Source organism: Helianthus annuus, chromosome 10 (assembly GCF_002127325.2).
Source record: "Helianthus annuus cultivar XRQ/B chromosome 10, HanXRQr2.0-SUNRISE, whole genome shotgun sequence".
Taxonomy (NCBI): domain Eukaryota; kingdom Viridiplantae; phylum Streptophyta; class Magnoliopsida; order Asterales; family Asteraceae; genus Helianthus; species Helianthus annuus.
Window position 1 is genome coordinate 160,930,071 of NC_035442.2, and position 21,949 is coordinate 160,952,019.

Below are 21,949 nucleotides of genomic sequence, written 5' to 3' on the forward strand. Positions count from 1 at the left end.
GGAGCTGGCTTAACAGGAACTTGTACTGGATTGCCATACATATCTGTGCTTGTGACAAACGCCGTTTGTAGTGGAGCATGTGGACCGGTTCTTGCAGACGAAGAATTTGAAGTTCCATAATACATTTCTGGATTTTGTGGCACTGGAACTCTTTTTGCCTTTAATGTTTCCTCCTGATCCTTGTTTTCTAAAAGTTGCACGAAGTCGTTGATGTTTGTAGTTCTCAAAACTCCGTTATACTTCAAGATTTCCAAGAAGCTATTCCATTGGGGAGGCAAAGCATCAGCAAACTTCTTCACCACCTCTGCTGTAGTTGTCGCTACTCCAAAATTGTTCAACTCTGTAAGCAAGTGATAAAACCGGCTTGTCATGTCTCCCAAAGACTCCTTATCCATGCACGTGAAACCGTCAAATTCTTTCTTGAGTAGATCATGACGCAATTGGCGTGTTGCTTCATTCCCTACTCCTCTGGTTTTCAACCCGTCCCACAACTTCTTTGTTGTCTTGAAACTGACAAACTGGTGATAGATATCTTTGCTTAACGCCTGAGTGAGAATGGCGTATGCTTTCTTTTCCAGATCATACGTTTTCTTTTGATCTTCAGGAAGATCGGCAAACGTAGCAGTATCTGAAGCAGCAACTTCTATAGCTTGATCGAAATCTGTAGTGAAACGTATCCACAGTTCGGTATTTTGACCAAGAACGTATGTACGAAATCTATCAACCCAGCCCGGATACTCGTTTAAGTGCATCAACTTTGGAGGTCGATTCAAACTTCTGGTTTCGCTTTCGCTCAATAAAATACTTTGAATGCTCGGAGTTTGATTTGATACTAATGCCCATTGACCTGACGATATGGCATTTGCTTGCGAAGATGTCGACACCGGAGATTCGGCCCATGAGGGAGATAGACTTGTATTTGTGTACTTTCCACTATCCGGAGCCGGTGTACCCCACCATGAGGGGGTTGAACCCGTACTTGTATATTTTCCACTATCTGGAGCCGGAGTTCCCCACCAACTCGGATTCATGTTTAATAAGAAAAATGAATTCTATATGAATATCCCGAAAGATGACAGCCAGCCGAAGGATCCCTGATCGAAAGACAAGAAAAACACAAACTTGTTAAACCTAAATTGACTAAGATCGAAGGATTAACACTTGTTCGAAGGATCAACAGTGTTCGAAAGATCACTGTTGAATTTCGAACAATGATTTCGAAAGATTCACAATTGAAAGATCCTTATCTTTCGAATATATATCCTTCGAACAGATTCCCTGGATCGAAGGATAAGTCACAAACTTCGAAGGATGTTCGAAAGATGATTATCTGTCGAACCTCCTTTGATCGAAAGATAATCTTTCGACTTCGAAGGATATCCTTCGATCTACTGACACAGCTGACACGAAAAGTGACAGGTTGGTGAAAAGGTGATGGGTTGGTAGAGATCTTTCGGCAGAAAGGTATGGTCAGACCATACTTTTTCTACCAAACCCGATTTGACCAATAAAATATGCTTAAAATGGAAGGTCCTTATCCAGAAACCGGTCACCGGAGTAAGCCGGAATTTGGCCGGAAATCACCAAGTTCCTTAAAAACAAGTTTTAAGTTACCCAACCCGTTCTTTAACACACCCGATTAGTTTAGAACACGTTTTTACGCAAGAAATGCGAGAAAAACACTAAAAACGGGTGCTAAACCATGTGTCCAAACACTCCAAAGTCTTGTATAAACTCGGTTTTAACAAGGAAAAGAGCCAAAGCTCTGATACCACTTGTAGGTCCCTCGGAGGATGAGGTCAAACCTTAACCTTGTTATGTGAAACACACTAGCAAGTGCGGAATCCAAGCTAGAGTGCAAACCGAGATGAAACAAGCACAAACACAAGACACACAATATTCACCGATTAACACCACTTGTATTAATACGTATGAAAGGTTCGGTTACAAACTCAATGTTTACAAATCTGTTTTGCAAACTCTCAAAGTGTGTGTGTGTTCTTGACAGAATGCTCTCTCTATGTCTATGTCTGTCTATCCTTATCTAAATGAAATGAACACACTACACGGGTATATATACCCAACACAGATTGTCTGTCCGAAGGATCAGGTAGACTGATCGAAGGATCATCTATCGACCTTAAACCTATCGAAGGATCCACATAAACCTCGAAGGATGATCTATCGAGGTCCATCATCATCCATCGAAGGTTTATCTTTCGAGCTCATCGAAGGATCTAAACTATCCTTCGATAAGTCATCCTTCGACACAGACATGTTACAATCATGTACTAACTGTTTGGCCAAGTCAAACCAGGAGGATGGTTGACTTGGTCAAACTTACAAGACTAACAAAGGACATCGTTTTATATCGTTACACGATATAGACAAAGTACAGACACAAGTGCACCAACAGATGTCACACCCACAACTTGAATAAACGGAAGCTTATACTCATTCGTCTTGTAGGTAGCATCAATCATCAACACATGTGGGAATGCACGCCACATGTTGTACGAGTCCGGATGAACGAAAAAACCTCCTCGACAACGTTTGTGGAGGGATTCACTCTGGTGAAATAAACGTACCTTTCTTCTTGCAACATGCTCTCCAATATCTGCATTGGAGTTCGATCGCCATACATTTTCGTTTAATCTTTTTAATCACGTTTTGTACATCTTGTAGAATGCACACGCTATGTGGGTACTGATTTCTTATGGTTAAATGTATATTTGTAGGCTCCATGTCTTGCATATAAAGTATCTCTACCAGTGATTTTTCATCCGGGGTCAGCCTTCTAGCAAACGCGTGGCCCTCGAGAAATTCAGCAGGCTCATGGTTGTGAATGTTTTTCTTCTCCACAAGGCTCCAACTACCACTACTTGAGTCTAGTTTCCCTATCAGACTAAAAGGACAACCGACCTTTTTGCTACCGGAACGCCGAACGAATGCTTTACTTTTGTGTTCGCCGCCACGATCGCATTGCAACCATATCTTCACTGTCCTTGATGACGCACCTTCGCCTTTTTTCCTCGTTCGTTGGGTGACAATGACGTAACCTTTCGCAACTTCTCTTTTGTATACCCAATTTTTCAATTCTTCAAGTGACCCAAATACCTCAAAAAAAAGGTTCATTAGAAATCCACATAAATCCCGTATGCTTGGGTAAACAAACATTTTTGCTCGATAAGGGTCGTATAGGTCGATAAGGGTCATATGGGTCACTTTCACGCTTTTTCAGACTGAACTCCTTTCATGTCAGTAATTATACCTTAAAATCATCAAAAGTCGTGCCGATAAGCCTCTCATTGCTCAATGAGAGGCGTATAGGGTTTAATGCTCCAACTACCACAACCTTATATGCCTCTCATAGGGCAATTAGAGGCTTATCAAAACACTTTTTCTGGCACATTAATTGCTTTCACACTGTATACGCCCCTTATTGCCCTGTATGCCACCTCAGGAGGGGAGTGCACACAAAAAGGGGGGGGGGTGTCAATACCCTCACCCTAGATTATATACTAAATTAAATAACTTAAGATAATAAAATAATACAAATAACTCAAGATAATAAAATAATACGTTTCCAAACCTTGAAATACCCTCTCGCTCTAGTAAACTTTGGTAGACTGTGACATAGTTTTCTAACTATAGTCTAGGTTCTTGGTAGAAAGTTTTAAAATTCAACTGTTCAAAGATACATTATATACTAAAAAATTAACTCACGATTATAAAATAATACGTTATTTTCAGGTACGCAGGAGTTCCAAACCTATAAATACCTTCTCGCTCTTGTAAACTTTTGTAGACTTGCCCATAGCTTTTTAACTATAAAGTCTAGTTTCTTGCTTGACAGTTAAAAATTTAACCGTTCAAAGAAGAAAAAAATCTAGCTATCTCTTCTTCTTCTTCACAAAGCTGGTTTTTTCGGGTGCAATGAAGGAAACCAACAGGATCCGCAAGATCGTCCGCCTCAAGCAACTCGTCCAAAGTTGGCGTCACCGCATCCCCCCAGGCGGCTCGCTTGCGGTTTACGTCGGAGATGAACATGAACACCGCCGGTTTGTGATTCCTATACGCTTTATCAACCTGCCTGTGTTCGCCTCCTTACTCAACAAAGCCGAGGAGGCGTTCGGGTTCCAGACAACCAGCGGACTCGTTCTACCATGTGACGCCATTTTTTTCAAGAAGCTGTTGCACGTTCTAGAGAGAAACGAGCGTAAATTTGGTGCGTTGGATTTGGATGATTTTACGGAGATGTTCTCAGAGTCTTGGCCGTTGATTGGTTCGTTGTTGTTGTAAAAGGAGTGATGGTATCAAGGAGTAGCTCTGGATCTAGTCCTGTCATTAAAATTAAAGAGTAGATTTATTGGGTGTGTGAGTTTTTCGTTATGAAAAATCTCATACTTCCGTTGATTGTTTGTAATTCGTTCTGAGTTGTTGGAAAGAGATAACAGAATGATATATTGAGGTATACGAGTAATGAATGTTAGGTCAATTGTATTTTATTGTTTGTATATGAGTTGCGTTGGTTGCCCAAAATTTCCAACTAAGTTGGATCACAAGCATAAAACACATCTTTATACGAATTCTAACTATTTATAAGTGGTCAAATGTGTGATGGCCCAAGCTTTAACCTATCTCCAAATTTCAACAATGAAGGATGTTGATTAATTTGTAGTCGTAATTGATGCTCACAAAACTGAAGGAATAAGTTTGTAACGTTGCCTCAAACTAGTTAGAAGTATAACTAAAACTAGTTCAACACTATTACTTTATCCATTATGCTCTTTGAGCCTGCTTGGTGCTCGTGTATATATCACATGCATGTATAAAAACAATTCTGTACTTGTTTTCACCTTTTTGGCACGAACACAACTCATGTATCGTTTGTATAGTCCAAGGGAGGAAGCAAAAGCCAAATGGCACCACAAGAATACCCTTCCAATAGCGGTGACATGACATATGTCACCGCTATTGGTTCGATCCGGACACGGTGTCCCCCAGCAAATCCTAGTTGTCCATTTCTTATCCTGATCATGTGGTTGGTAGTATGTTAGTATGCTAATGTGGGTTTTGATATATGTTATTGTAGGAATTTGTTTCGGGGTTGTTCCAAACCTCGTCATTTTTAAACTGACTTGACGACTATATCGTTACGAGGGGTAAGCGACCCACGAACGTTGATGATGACATTTTTTATAACGATGAAGACGACGACGATGACATGGTGTGATTTTTCACGTTTTATGCAATACTAGGATGTTAATGTGCGAATTAATTATACGAATAAAATAACTTTTATGTCATTTGTTTGTGGATTGCTGAAAATTGGAAATTGGCAGATTTTGTGTATTCGTAAAACCGAAAAGTATTGTAAATTAATGCAGGTGTTGCTTAATCTACTGATAGCACAAAAACATGTTAGAATAGGTATTGCAGCTACGGACAATAGCCGTCCTCGAGAACTTTCAAAAAAATTTAGGCGTCCGGCGACAAAAAGAACTTGGGCCCAAAATTGTGGTTGAGGAAATGAATTAATAAAAACAAACACTTAGTGTTATAGTCAAGACTTGAACTTGACACCTTTACATTATCTTGAGATGATTTTTCCACTCCACCACCAACACTTTTTTGCATGATGAGTAGATACATGTATTAAATATACAATTAAATATAGATATAAAAGCTCATAGAAACCTTTCGAGCCCTTTAAATTAAAATTTGGGTCTCGAGCGACGACACGGGTTGGCCGGCCCAAGAGCCGGCCCTGCTACGGACAGCCATGTGGAACCGTTTGTCCGTGTGTTGGTCCGATTGTAGATGCCCTGGAAAAAGTTTCCACTTGGAGGTCAAAGTCATTGGAAATCAAAGGGATTAATTGTCTTTAGAAGAAAATAGGTCATGGGTCAAATTATGGACTTGAACTAAAATATGGGGTATCGGGTACGTGACCATTGAAAACATATTCACTGAATCACTGTTGTTTCTTATAGACTACTTTCCATTTTTAAGAAAAATAAAAAAAGTTCAGCTGATCAAGAATTAAAAGGGTATTTTAATATATATACATTTAACACTAGTGGAAACATGCATGATGCTATGCAATAACAATTTGCAACGTGGTAGTTGTTTATGTTAGTTTATCAATTATCTTGTGATATATTGATATATTGTAGAAAACTTCTGTAAGCTTTTTTATTTGTATAATACGGCAAAAGTTAATCATGTGTACTACTTTATTTCTCTTAAAGTTTTTGAATTGACACCATCAATGTGGTCAATTTATTTTATTAGCATTACACATTTCAATAAAATAAGAATTTAACATTAAAATTAGAGTAAAATTATTAACTATTTTCGAAACTATTGTTGTTGTGTAGTGAAATTAACTAACACATGAATAAGAAAATATAGGTAATAAACATAATAATTAGAAACTAAGTATACAGGTGTATTGTTGGGACTAATCTTGTTATAACTCAAAAGTTAAAGAGTGCTATGTGGTTTAGTTTATTTTTAGTGAAATATTAATTATTTATGGTAGTTTTATTTTATTATTATTTAGGTTTCTTAATTCTAGTCAAGGTAAGTTTCTTGTGCGTCAAGGTTGTTTAATATAACTAGGGGTTTTATGTTTAGAGTTTATGGACCTTCAATCTTAATCAGAGTATTCTTTGTTGTTAAATCTTTTGTTGATTATATTGAAGAAGGCCTGGTTTCCAACATCAACTACTTGTATCGTGATGAGATAAATTTTAAATGAAATGCTTTAAGTATTTTAAATGAAATGCTTTAAGTATTTTATAAAAAATAATAACATCATTTTAAGTGAATAAAAATTTCGTTTTAAATTAAAAATTAATAACTATAATGACCGGATCTAGAAAATATAAACTTTATGTCAGGTGAGATATGATGAATTAGTGTTACTTTGAGGTAAAGAAATTTCACATAAATCTATTTTGTTATCTAGTATCAAAATAACAATGGTCAAAATATGTATACCATTTGGCCTTCACGTCGTATGTATATGCAATTACCTGCCCAGTTTGAAAATTATCTTTAAAAAACTAAAGATAATAAAATAAGGGATACGTTTTTTCAGGTACGCAGGACTGCAGGAGTTCCAAACCTTTAAATACCCTCTCGCTCTTGTAAACTTTTGTAGACTTGCCCATAGCTTTTTAACTATAAAGTCTAGTTTCTTGCTTGACCGTTAAAAATTCAACCGTTCAAAGAAGAAGAAAAATCTAGCTCTCTCTTCTTCTTCACAAAGCTGGTTTTTCCGAGTGCAATGAAGGAAACCAACAGGATCCGCAAGATCGTCCGCCTCAAGCAACTCGTCCAACGTTGGCGTCGCCGCATCCCCCCAGGCGGCTCGCTTGCGGTTTACGTCGGATATGAACATGAACACCGCCGGTTTGTGATTCCTACACGCTTTATCAACCTGCCTGTGTTCGCCTCCTTACTCAACAAAGCCGAGGAGGCGTTCGGGTTCCAGACAACCAGCGGACTCGTTCTACCATGTGATGCCATTTTTTTCGAGAAGCTGTTGAACGTTCTAGAGAGAAACGAGCGTAGATTTGGTGCCTTGGATTTGGATGATTTTACGGAGATGTTCCGAGAGTCTTTGGCCGTTGATTGATTCATTGTCGTTGTAATAGTAGTGGTGGTATCAAGGAGTGGCTCGGGTTTCCTGTCATTAAAATTAAAGAGTAGATTTAGTGAGTGCATGTTTCGTTCTGAAAAATCTCATACTTCCGTTGATGGTGTTGATGATAATATTTTTTTGTAGTTGGAAGGAGATAACAGAATAATTTATTTATTATTGAGATATAAAAGAATATAATAATAACAAAAAAACAGTGAAATGTTATGTCATTGTATTTTAGTGTTTATATGAGAACTTTATACGATGAATTCTAACTATTTTGGAAATATACAAGAAGGGTAAGGATAGTGTAAAAAGAGCCTAAAGTGTGAGAAGTGTGAGAAGTGTATTATAACACTATATATAATACTATATAACATCATATAAACACCGTATAACAATATGTAACACCATATAATACCATATAACACTATGTAACACTATATATCATTATATAACAAATATAACACTATACATCTATCATAGACATGCTATCAGATACCCTATAGTGTTATATTTGTTATATAATGATATATAGTGTTACAAAGTGTTATATGGTATTATACGGTGTTACATATTGTTATACGGTGTTTATATGGTGTTATATAGTATTATATATAGTGTTATAATACACTTCTCACACTTTGAGCACTTTTTACAGGATCCTCTACCTATACAAGAATATGAGATGTATTGAACAATTGATATTTTTTTTTTTTGAACGGCAGAACAATTGATATTGATAGCGTTGGAACTTGGAAGTGGTCAAATGTGTGATAGCCCAAGCTTTAACTAATCTCCAAATTTCAACAATGAAGGATGTTAGATTAATTTGTAGTCGTAAAATGCTGACAAAAACTGAAGGGATAAGTTTGTAATGTTGCGTCAAACTAGTTAGAAGTATAACTAAAACTAGTTCAACACTATTACTTTATCCATTATGCTCTTGGATCCTGCTTGGTGCTCGTGTATATATCACATGCATTTGTAAAAAAATTCTATACTCGTTTTCAGCTTGTTGGCACGGACACAATTCATGTATTGTTTGTATAGTCCAAGGGAGGAAGCAAAAGCCAAATGGCACTACAAGAATACCCTACCAATAGCGGCGAGATGTCGCCACTATTACCTTTAGCGACGTAAATCACCACCTTTCGCGGCGACAACTGTAGCGGCAATACTATTGCCGCGTTTTATTGTATTGTGGTGCTACAAAGATGCATGTGGTTGGGACCTAAGTTATGCATGTAAAAGTGCTTCGAGGTATGTTTTCTGTTAAGAGAGGCCTTAAGGACCATGATGAGTTATTCCTTGTTGCTTCGATCTACTGATATCGCCGAATTATGTAAGAACATGTATTGCGGCTACGGACCGCCATGTGGAATCATTTGTCCGTGGGATGGTCTGATTATAGAGTCGTAGACGCCCTAAGAGAATCTTCCACTTGAAGGTAAAAGTCATTGGTAATAAAATTAAGGGATTGTCTTTTGAAGAAAATAGGTCATGGGTCAGATTATGGACTTGAACTAAAACATGGGGTATCGGCTACATGACCATTGAAAACATATTCAGTGTTGTTCTTTATGGACTAATTTCCATTATAAGAAAAATAAAAAAAGGTTCATTTAAGTTTAAAATATGAATGGCGGTTTGAGTAGCAGCGGACCTATGAATTTTTTTATAGGGGTGTAGAATAATTTTAAAGATTTTAGACCCTATGTATATAAAAAAAAATTGTTTCATATCGGGTCATGTAAAACAAAAGAACATCAAACTAAAATTTATATAATCATCAAAAACACGTCAAACGTCGTTACAAACATATTTAAAATGTTGCCCTACGGGTTTTCAGTTTTTGAAATCTATCCAAAACATCATTTAGAGCTACTTTCGTACTCATGGTTCCTAACTTCCAATCAAATATAAAACAACAACACCATTCAAAACAACACTAAACACTTAAAGTCTTAAACAATTATTACCAAACTTCATAATTTTCAATTTTAATTTCAACCCCTAGTTGTTGATTGCTTGTAACTAACCATTTAAACAAACTAAAACAACCAAATCACCCTATCAAAGTTTCAAATAACATCAAAACAACTAAAAATTTCAAACCTTTTACAACTCTATTTCTCCTAAAAATCCAAATAACAACTTAAATAATAGAACCATATCCGATTGCGTGATTTTCCTGTTGTTTGTGTGGGAAGGGTGGCCGGATTTCACTTTTCTTCGGCGAGCAAAACAAGAGAAATCGATCGCCCGTGGACTGTGGATTGCGAGTGGGTCTGGGGATCGTAGAGAGTGGGAACCGAGAGAGAAGTGGAAAGGGCGGTGGGTTGGGTTATTTTATTTTTTTTTTCAAATTAGAATGGATTAGGCTTAGGTAATTGGGTTATGTATTCTTTATTGGGCTAAAGGAGTAAAGGTTAAGTGATTGTTAATTGGGTTAATTTAGAGTGATTAATAATTATATAAATTGGGAATTTAGGTTGTATTTTAATAAAAATCAGAGTTTACATAATTTTTTTTTATAAATTCATAAGATTTTTTTCTAAGGGGGCGGTCGAAAATTTCCAAGGGATGCGGTTGGGATTTTTACGTGAAATTAACACTGATTTTTTTCAAGGGGTACGTCCACCCACCTTGGCCAAGGGATGGCTCCGCCCTTGGGTCTGAGTTAATCAAAGAATTAAAACTAAAAGGGTATATTAATATTTCTTAATACCGGTGGAAACATGCATGATACTTCGGCGACAACAATTTGCTACCGGTATTTGTTTTCATTAGTTTGTCAATCATTTAAATATATTGTATGAAACTTCGGTTAGTTTTCTTATTCGTATAATAGGTTAATTATATTTAAATATATTGTATGAAACTTCTGTTAGTTTTCTTATTCGTATAATAGGTTAATTATGTTTGTTGTTTCTTTTATGTTTTTGAATTAGTACGTAGCATTAGTGTGGCCAATCTATGTCATAAGCATTACACATTTCAATTAAATAATAATTTAACATTAAAATTATCAACAACTCTCAGCCTCCGCCTCCGCCTCATTCGCCTTCGGTTGATCACGTTATTGACGACGAGATCCCACCGCCGCCGCCACCTCCGCACCCGCCGCAGTACTCACAGCACGTCTATGCAGACCTGCCTCCTGCTGCGCAGGCGGTGGCTCGGACTTCGATCAGCGTCTCCGACGTTCTGAGCGATACCAGATGTGGATCATTAAGACGCTTATGAAGCTCCAGGCTCACGCGGGATTGCCGCCCCATCCACTGCCACAGTCCCCAACGCCAGAGGATCAGTAGCTTTAGTTTTTATTTTGTATTAGACATTCAGTTGTACTTTTGTATTAGACATTCAGTTGCAATTTTGTTTTGTATGTACAAACTGATTTTATATATATTTATGCAGTTGATTTTTTATTTACACACGATGTTTGTTTGGATTGTTTGCATTTATTTCATACGTCTCTTTCGCAACTTATTGTACGGTGTTTTAATTAAACATGTTTGTGTAATTTAACAAAATAAAATCGGTTAACATTTATAAAAACAATGGCATAAAGAAACGTATCGTTTAATGTGAGTGTACCGGGTGGGGAATGATGATTGGGGTATATGTATAAGGACCGATGATGAGGAATGTAAGGAGAAGCGTTGGAATTCAAGGGTTTAGACGCCATGGTTTGAGTAGTAATGAGGGTTTTTAAGAGAATTCTTTCTTTTTAAATTAAGTTATGGGGTTTCACCTTTTTCGTAAAATCAACCTCCAAAACCGAAGTTTCATACACCAGAATTTTGGGGTTTCATTCACCAGAAGTGAGGGTTTTTCATATGATACTTCAATGGTGAATGAAACCCCAATTTTCTCTTAAGCCGCAATTATTCCTCGACTGGTCATTTATAGGCTTCACGGTTGTATTCATCGTATGACTTATGACTATCTACCTTATACATAATAGTTAACGCTTTTCATTACTGCATCTTTGGATATTAAGAGCGATTCCTTAATTGGGTATATAACCCTTGTTAAGAACGCTACCGTCTCAATAAGTCTACACCTCTTGATATATCCTAATTCGAGTGCATTCTCAGCAACGTTAGGACTTGTATTTAACACTTGTTACCTGACATTCCTAAGGCATAATCCGACCTTAAGATTTGAGTTCCTCACACTATTACTAAATCGAACCCGGGAAGCACAAACAACAACCATCCAACCACTAGGCTATACCTAGTTTTGTTTAAAACCTTGCTTCGAATTTCTTATAACATAACCTACAACATTAAAACAAAAAAAAAGAACACAGGGGACGGGACTCGAACCCGTGTTCCAATGCCTAACCAGCCGAGCCACATTGCTGTCTTGTTGAAATCCAATGCGTTTATTATTTGAATAGAGCTTAAATCCGACTGCTTCTTCTTCCCTTTTACTGTCTTGTTGAAATCCAATGCGTTTATTATTTGAATAGAGCTTAATTCCATATAACTCGTATTGATGGCAAGTGATTATCATTAACATTAAATCGTTAGAATCAACATCCTAACCGATCAATTTAATTTAGAATTCATTCACCATTAAAGCTCCTCAAGAACACAATTGGGGTTTCACCTTTTTCGTAAAATTAACCTCCAGAACCCACCGATATCACTTATTCTCTAGATCAAACCATGCAAAAACCCACTGAAAATTCTCCATTTCATCCCCTCTACATCACGAATTTAATCAAAGAACATTCTAGAGCTTGTAACTTGTGCGGACGATATCTCCTTCATTTCTCAACGTTTTCAGGTGATTCCAAAGCCCAACTTTCTTAGTTTTTCGTTCTCTACAAAAGCCCTCTATCAATTTCAGTGATAGAATGTTAATTTATCCGAATTTAATTTTAGTTGAAATTAGGGTTCTTCATGCATAGAATTTGAGGCTTTTTGATTTAGACTTGTGTTTTGATGAAATTGTAAGTATAACATTGCTATATATCATACTAATATATTGTGTGTAAATTTTGAGAATTTTCATATATCAATTGGAATTTTGGTGAATTAATTATATTTTAATCACGAGATAAATCGAATAAAAATACAAGATATTTTTTAATAAATTCAATAAATATTTTTATCGGTTATTTCAGATTATATAAACACTAGGGAATTTTTATATAATTTTTCCTTAATTTGTTTTGGGAAATCATGAGTTGGATTTGGGTCTATACATGTTTTAGTTATATAAAAATACAAGGTTTACACAAATAAATCCTGTATATATTTTTACTGGTTTCTATAGATTTATATAGTTATATTGGGACTTTTATATGATCTTTTCATAATTTTAAATAAAACTTCCTTTATAAAATTTATTATTTTAAATTAATATAGGTGATAATTATGAAGTCTAAATTTATTAGTTTGTTATACTAATTTATTTGAATTTGAAGCATTTATGGAATATAATAACATAATGAATTGGTGTTATTATTAATCATGACAATTTATACAAAATACCGATTTATATGTTATTTTGAAAACTCATATAAGTTCCCAAATAGGAGAACCTAGTTTCCTAAAATTTATATATTGTCCGTTTGCTTAGGAATAAGTTATTCATTTTAGGGTGATTATCATTTTAGATATAATCTAGTTCTTGTCGTGCGGTAATTCTCGTGGAACGTTTCTTCGCAACCTGTGAGTAATCTCTTCCATTTTCCCTTTTTAACTTTTCAAATTTTAGGGTGTATCATGTTACACTTTTCGATTTATTCAACATGCTATGATCCAGTGTTATTATGTGAACGTTTTATGTGTATTCTATTATTCTATATGCTATCTGATGTCAAGTCTATTGCATGCTATTGTGTCTAGTGGATCCACGGCTGACTAGGTTCCCCATGGCCATGGGTTGTAGCCTAGTATCGCCTACGGTATTAGACTCGCTCCTCGGGGCGTGAGCCTAATGCACGCTATTGTCAGAAGTTTATTTATTTTGGTTGTTTGTGTTGTTATTTGATTATGTATTCTTGTTTGTTAAATTTGGATATATGGATATGTTGACTATGTTGATGATATGAGACCATTTTCATACTAACCTTGAGGTGCATGTTAAAATTATTTTTTTAAAAATAAAAATAAAACTGTTTTCAAAAAAAGGAGGAAATTATTCACCAACAAATTTGTTGACCCAAAAATATATTTTTCTAACATGGTGTAGGTTTTCAAAGTCGATGACAAGTGATGAGGACACGTAGCATGGGCCTTAGAAAATTAAATTGAAATCTTTTGATATGTTAGTTTTTGAACAATGTATGAATAACTTTGATTATTAAATGTTATGTGACAATTTAAATGGACATGCTTTAAATATCGTAACAATGATTAGTTGTCAAGAGCTATGGGCAATCATCATGCCCCGTACCTTTCCGCTGCGGGTCGGGGTGTGACACGGGCTCACGCGGGATTGCCGCCCCATCCACTGCCACCGTCCCCACCGCCAGAGGATCAGTAGCTTTAGTTTTTATTTTGTATTAGACATTCAGTTGTACTTTTGTATTAGACATTCTGTTGCACTTTTGTTTTGTATGTACAAACTAATTTTATATATATTTACGCAGTTGATCTTTTATTTACATGATGTTTGTTTGGATTGTTTGCGTTTGTTTCATACGTCTCTTTCGCAACTTATTGTACGGTGTTTTAATTAAACATGTTTGTGTAATTTAACAAAATAAAATCAGTTAACATTTATAAAAACAATGGCATAAAGAAACGTATCATTTAACGTGAGTGTACCCGGTGGGAAATGATGATTGGGGTATATGTATAAGGACCGATGATGAGGAATGTAAGGAGAAGCGTTAGGATTCAAGAGTTTAGACGCCATGGTTTGAGTAGTAATGAGGGTTTTTCAGATAATTCTTTCTTTTTAAATTAAGTTATAGTCGTATAATATATTTATAGAAGAAAAAGTTAAATACGGAGAGAAAAGGAATGTCGTGCTTCAGGGTAATACTCAACATAATTAGACTACTTACACTTAGTCAAATAGCATGATTTAATAAACTAGACGCATACGTAAAAAAAGTGAATAATTAGGTGACAATAGTTGAATTATGGTTTATGGTTTATGTTTAATGACTTAATCATACACTTTTTATATTATAAATTTGTTTTTAAAATTATAATATTTGTTTCTAAAATTATAATATATGTTTTATAAAACAAACATAAATCTACAACTTTTCAACAAAAAAACACAACCAAACAAGATGTCGATACCATACATAAGGTTTGTATCTGGAATTGATTTCTGATTCTCTGAATGTTCTTTGTGCTTGCAGCTGATGATTTTCCATTCGTCATCCTTTAATCTATAAGGTATTTGATTGTTGTGTTGTTGTTGATTGAAGGTATTTGGTGTTCTCTTGTTTTATTTGATGTATGTTGGTTTGAATCTTGTTGGGAGTTATGTTAGGATGTAAGAGTGGTATTTGGTTTTGAGCAGTTGCACATAAGGTGTTTGATGAAATGTCTAAGTGTGTGTTGTCTTGATTTTGTTGGGTTAACTTTGTTTGAGTAGTTGCATATGAGGTGTTTAAGTAAAGGTCAAGGTGTATATCGCATTGATTTTGTTGAATTACTTATGTTTGATAGTTGCATATGAGGTGTTTGAATAAAGGGTTAAGGTCTAAGTGGCTATATATTGGGTTGATTTTGTTTAAGTAGTTGTATATGAGGTGTTTAATGAAATGTCTATGTGTATGTTAGAATTTATCCAGATATATCTTGTGAGTGTATATTATAACTTATCGAGATCATTGATGGTATATTAGTACAAGTGGGGAGACCTATCAATAGGACCATGTTGGAATATGGATTTTGACAAAACTGTTGGAATCACATTGCTAGTTGTTTCGTGATATTTGGGCTTATTCAAGGACATAAACTATTTTCTCAAGTTGTAACAATTAATCATCTATATATGTAGGTTTACAATGATGTACATTATCATGTTTAAGCTTAAAAAAAAATCTTTAAACATACGTAAATTATCATAGTTAATATTGTGTTAGTGTAATAAAGCAATTTACACATGTGTAAATCATCTTAGTTCTTATTGCATTTGTGTAATTATGCAATTGACACGTGTAAATAAGTTCTTTACACATGTGTAAGTAAGGTATATTATATAAATATGTGTATATCATCTTAGTTAGTATTGAATTCCTGTAATTAAGCAATTTACACATGTGTAAATAAGATGTTTGTACATGTGTAAGTACGTTGTTTTCGCATGTGTCAGAAAGCAATTACATAAACTGCTACTTACATATACTAAAAATGTTTTTTTAATTACACTTAACTGAGAATTTCATGTGTAAAAGAAAAACACCTACACATGTGTAAAACAAACACTTACACGTGTAAAATAGAAGCTTACACATGTGTAAAATAGAAAATTTGTAAAACAAATTTACACATTTTAACTAAGAATTTACGCATGTATAAAACAAAAACTTGCACATGTGTAAATCATAATGTTTATTTGTTTATAATGACATGTAAACAAATGACTTAAATTTTGGTTTGGGGATGTGAAAATCAGGTTGGTTTTGGTGTTTGTTGGTGATATTCTTTGGTGTATAGCAGTTTGCAGTTTGGTCTGGTTGAGAAATGAGGATGATGTTGCTGCTTTTTTGAGCTCAAGGTTTTTGGGAAGCTCAAGATGGACTATTGGATGTTATGCTTTGGATGTTGTTTTAATGTCTGGTCATGTTTGATTGTTTTTTTTTTGGAAGGTTTAGGTTGTTTGAAACTTGATTGTATAGATTTATTTTTTTGTTAGACTTAGGCCGAGTGTGGCTTTAGATATAGATTATGTTGTTTTTTAAATTCTAGTTTAGCTCACGGTTGAGGCCTTGTTAGTTTCTAATTGTTAGACCATGTCTAATGGTTTAGCGTTGGTGTCTTCCTATGGCTATATCTAGTGAAGCCCAATGCACGTAAGTTGTAAATATATGTTGTTATCATCAAAATTTACCGGGATGCCATCCCCTTTTACATAATATACTATCTTGTTTATTTCACAGTTTACACGTGTGTAAATGAACTACAAATGTGTGCAATAGAAACAATTAATTGACAGGGAAGATTTTACACATGTGTAAATGAATTGAAAATGTGAAAAACATAAGGCAATTAAGTGACCACGGAACTGTTTACACATGTGTAATTGAACTGAAAATGTATAAAACAGAACTAAATAAGTGACAGAGAACAGTTTACACATGTGTAATAAAGCTGAAAAAATGTGTAAAAAATCAGTTTGTATATGTGATAATGGACAGTTTACATATGTGTAATTCTGTTGCACATATGTAAAACATGTATGTAATACTTTGACTACTAATATTACATGTATGTACTATTACATGTGTGTAATAGTACACATATGTAATACTTGATTACTAAACACGTGTAATATGGCAATTTACATACAAACATACATCAGTATGTGGCAATTAACAGTTTACACATGTGTAAATCAACTTTGCAATATAAAACAGACACAAATATGTGACAATGTAACTTTACACATGTGTAATTTAGTTGCAAATATGTAAGATAGACACAAATATGTGATGGAAACACTTTACACATGTGTAATTGAATTGCACATATGTAAAACATACATCGATATGTGATAGTGAATAGTTTACACATGTGTAAATCAACTGCGCATATGTGAATATAATATGACACAATATAAAAAACTTATACATATAATAATATTGGAACAGTGACATGATAAAAATACAAAGAGATGTAAAATCCACCAACATAATAAACATAAAGCGTAAGTAGTAATTGCATCGAATTAATAACGTGTACATGAACATTTTTCTCCTATTTTTCAAAGGACCACCAAGATTCAAATCGACTTCTACATAGTTACGTTCAGCTGCATGATTAGTTGTATTGATAAGCTTCACATTCATTCTTATCGCCATCGGAAGAGTAATACAAAAGACACCGCATGACCCTTATTGCAAGTGTTAATACTACAGCCGTTGGATTTATTTTGTCTCCTTTCTTTGTAGTAGATGTGGACAACGAGAACACCAATGGTATCTCAAAGTTGGTGCTAGTTTTTTACCCTCTTAGTCGCTCGCCACAGCGTCATAAACACGTGTCGCCTACTCACATTATACGTCTCTAGCTAGTGCCTGCACCAACCAATCCTGAACATTAATTGAACGTTGCACATGTGTAAAACAAATGAATAGAATAAACACGATATATTGGATGAATCTATAAACATCAGTAGATCAGTTATATGAACAGATTTTACAATGTATGAATGCAAAATTTTTAAAAGATAAAATACAGATAAATAAACACTAATATTGCATTTAATTATTCAAACTAAACAATTGCTTATAATCATGTGGTATAGATAAATTGAGCTAAAAGTACTTGTAAATATAATGAACCCAAAACTTCATTTTTATGCTTTATTTTACTTACTGTCATAGAAAAATCCAATCTTAGTCATCTTACTCTCAATTACATTCACTAAACTAAGTCTTTATTCAACATCAAAAGTTTACAAAGATTAAACTTCACTATAAAATGCAATTCCCCAATTCACTTCCAAGTCATAAACCTACATTGCTCTCTAAAAGCTTAATTTTATGCAGAAAAACACATAATAGGTACACCTTATACATATCACCACTTAATATGTAGTAGAGAGCCAACATCTATGAAATACAACACTGAAATAGAAACTATACAAAATGAAGAGAGATATGAAGTTAAATACATAACCCTAATTCAAATCAACAACTGGACAAAAAAGTGAAACATGCGTATAATCAGCTGAAAAGAATGTTGCAAAATCTATACTAATTATCCAATTCATATTAAAAAAAATTGAAACAACAAATGGGGAGAGGAAGAACAGTAACACATTTAAAATCAATGATTTCAAGTGTAAATTAGCTGAGATCTGTTATGAAATTACGACAGAGTACTTCGAATTAAGACTAAGATTGATTTAGAAACAAAAGATTATCTTGAACATAACTGAATATGCATTAATCATATGGATACAAAATCCCTACGGTGAAAGGTCGTATGGATCTAGAATAGGTCAAATTAAGATTGAGATTGATTTAAAAACAAAAGATTAGCAAGAACATACCTGAATATGCAGGAAATCAATCATATGGATCTAGGATCGATTGAAGAATGGTTGAAGGTTATATGGAACAGAATCGATTGAAAATCGTGTATTGATATAAGAACAGCGGAGATGTTGTGAATGGTTCAGCTATGACCAATTACCCCTTTACCCTTTTAATTAAAACACAAGAGAAATAAATGAGTGGCTGAGATTTGTTCTCATGGTTCTCACAAAAGATGAGTGTTCTCATTTAAACTCTCCCATATATAAATATATATATATATATATATATATAGGATTAGGTTCAAACGTGAACAAAATCCCAATAGTGAACTGCGTGAACTGATCTGGGCCCTTGATTTTTATGATCTTGAGATTAAAGTGAGTGGCATGATGGTAATTATTTGGTTAATTTTTTCATTTAATTAAATACAAAAAGGGTATATTTGTAATTTCAATCTTAAATTGATTGCATAAATCTCTCACAAATCAAGTAATCAATTATCCTCTTAAATTGATTGCATAAATCTCTCACAAATCAAATCAAGGATTAGGAAAGATGTAACTTAATTCAATTATTAAAATAATTATTTGTTTAAATGCGATGTACACATGTGTATTCTGATTTTGCCCTCTTTTTAATGCGATGTACACATGTGTATATCGTCTGTTTTTGTGATATCTCAGAATTTTTTTTTGTATTGAATGTTGATGTACACCTGTGAATTACTGTATACATATGTACGATGCTGAGTACACATGTGTACTGTTCTATTTATATCCAAGTACACATGTGTATACCGTTGAAATATGAAGGTTACGTGGATCTTAAAAATAAAAATTTGAATTCTGGTGATGAAATCTGAAATAAAAATTAAAATTGAAATATGGTGATTTGTTGTTTGTTTTGATAATTATCTTATTAATAAATAAACATAATGTGGATAATGAATTTAAATTAGGAAAGATGTAACTTAATTCAATTATTAAAATAACTAGTTGATTTTATGTCCGCGCGTTGCGGCGGGGACCCAATGACTGTAAAACGTGTGTGAGCAACGGCAAGCAGATACCAAATATCAAAACATAAATAAAAATGACATGGTACTAAGGATAGTCACTCCGTCCTAAAATAAACGATTTTAAATAACCTAATATATAATAATAGGACCCACATGTCCTACACGTTGGAAATTCGGTTGTTTTCAGTTCGGTTATTACGGTGCTAACACGTTAAAATATGGATGAGATCGGTACCGATAACGGCACCGAAAGTACCGATCCGAAAAATCTCGAAATTAGGTAGCGACACCGAAAATACTCGGTACAATACGGTATGGTATTTGAAGGTAAAAATCAATAAATACATGTATGGTGCTAGACCGGTGTCGAACTGAAAGTAACGATTCTGAAAACGCCAAAAGGTGGGTACCAAATTGGTAACGAAAATGATTTGGTATAGTAAATTTGGTACCGATATGATACCGGTTTGATTACAGGAGTTGATACGATTTGCTCATCAATAATCTAAATATCCAAGTTAATTTTACATGCTACAATTTGTTCATTACAGAAAAAGACAAAAAAGAAAGCAAAATAAGTTGTTGTGTATATAAAACCTCATTCAAACGAAATACATTTTACTTACTGTGTGTATGAAAAGTAATCTAAACGGTGCAGTTACTTGCAATGCTATGTTGCTACAGGATTTGAGGGTAAAAACCGGTGCCAAACGGTACCGAAAATACACCTTGGTTTGGTAAATTTGATACCGCTACCGGTATCCATACCCGATACCATTTACTGATCACTTAAGAAGTTACTATTCATTCATTTGTAATTTTAATATATAGGTAATGATTTAAATCTAATTTTTTATATAATTACAATCCTACCCTTAACAACTAAAAAGGAAATCAAGGGTCCATATATGTTCACGCAGTTCACTCTTGGGAGGTTGTTCACGCTGGAACCCTACCCTATATATATATATATATATATATATATATAGGGAGAAGATCATGCGAGAACCACCTCTTATTGCGAGAACCGCGAGAACCAATGTGAACACAACCAAAAATGCCTAAAAATAGCTAAAAATCACACAAAATTTTTTTTTAATATTTTTTATATAAAAATCGCTACTTTTCGAAGCAAAAAAAATTTAAAAAAAAATTTTTTTTTTTGCCCACTAAAAGTAGCGATTTGAGCATAAAAAATATTAAAAAAAAAATTAGATTTTTTTTTATTTTTTTAGATTTTTTTAGGTTTTTGGGGGGTTTAGTTTTTAGCATTTTAGCTTGGAAGGGGGGAGTGGGTGGGGGGTTTAGGTTTTTGGGGGGTCGGGGAGGGGGGTTTAGGTTTTTTTTTTTTTGGGGGGGGGGGGGTTAGGTTTTTTTAGGTTTGTTTTAGGTTTTTTTAGCTATTTTAAGTTGTGTTCACATTGGTTCTCGCGGTTCTCGCAATAAATGGAGTTCTCGCATGAGCCCCTCCCTATATGTATGTATGTATATATATATATATATAGGTAGAGGATCCTGTAAAAAAAAGCTTAAAGTGTGAGAAATGTAAGAAAGAATCTCAACCATTAGATCTTTTGATCTAATGGTTGAGATCAATAGGGACCAAAATGTAAAATATTTTTCTTAATTGGGACTGAATTGAAAATTATAGGGGTAATAAAGTCTTTATATCCATTCAAAATAGGAAACTGTAAATCAAAATTCCTATAATTCCGATCTCTCTCTCCAATTGATCATACAGTTTCTCTCTCTTTCTACAATTTCAAAACCCTAATGCCTCTAAACCTCCATATCGATCGAACGGCGGCGACGACGAGCGGCAGCGGCGACGGCGAGCGACGAGCGGCAGCGACAGCGGCGACGGCGAGCGACGAGCGGCGACGGCGAGCGACGAGCGGCGACGGCGAGCGGCAGCGACAGCGGCGACGGCGAGCGGGCAGCGGCGAGTTAGGCCCATCCTCCATTTCCTTAGGCACATCCTCTTTGCCCCATCCTACGTGGCGGATCATCCTTTGAGTACTACCCTCCTCCCATACCGAGTAGCCTTATGTCACTTTCATGATGTAGTCTGCATTTTGAGCTT

General features: G+C 34.7%; 2 protein-coding genes across 2 annotated transcripts; one reads left to right on the top strand and one right to left on the bottom strand.

Annotated features, from left to right (window-relative positions):
- Positions 1 to 2,565: 2,565 nt before the first annotated feature.
- LOC110882646 lies at positions 2,566 to 3,177 on the bottom strand. Its single transcript, XM_022130619.1, has one exon. The coding sequence runs from the start codon at positions 3,175 to 3,177 to the stop codon at positions 2,566 to 2,568; it is 612 nt and encodes a 203-aa protein (XP_021986311.1).
- A 759-nt stretch (positions 3,178 to 3,936) lies between these two features.
- Positions 3,937 to 4,302, top strand: LOC110882648 (auxin-responsive protein SAUR15). The gene has a single exon (XM_022130620.1). It carries the CDS (start codon positions 3,937 to 3,939, stop codon positions 4,300 to 4,302), a length of 366 nt encoding a protein of 121 aa, XP_021986312.1.
- The last annotated feature ends 17,647 nt before the right edge of the window (positions 4,303 to 21,949 follow it).

Excerpts from the sequence above, each read along its gene's own strand:
- LOC110882646 (XM_022130619.1), bottom strand. The coding sequence starts at position 3,177 with ATGTTTGTTTACCCAAGCATACGGGATTTATGTGGATTTCTAATGAAC.
- LOC110882648 (XM_022130620.1), top strand. The coding sequence starts at position 3,937 with ATGAAGGAAACCAACAGGATCCGCAAGATCGTCCGCCTCAAGCAACTC.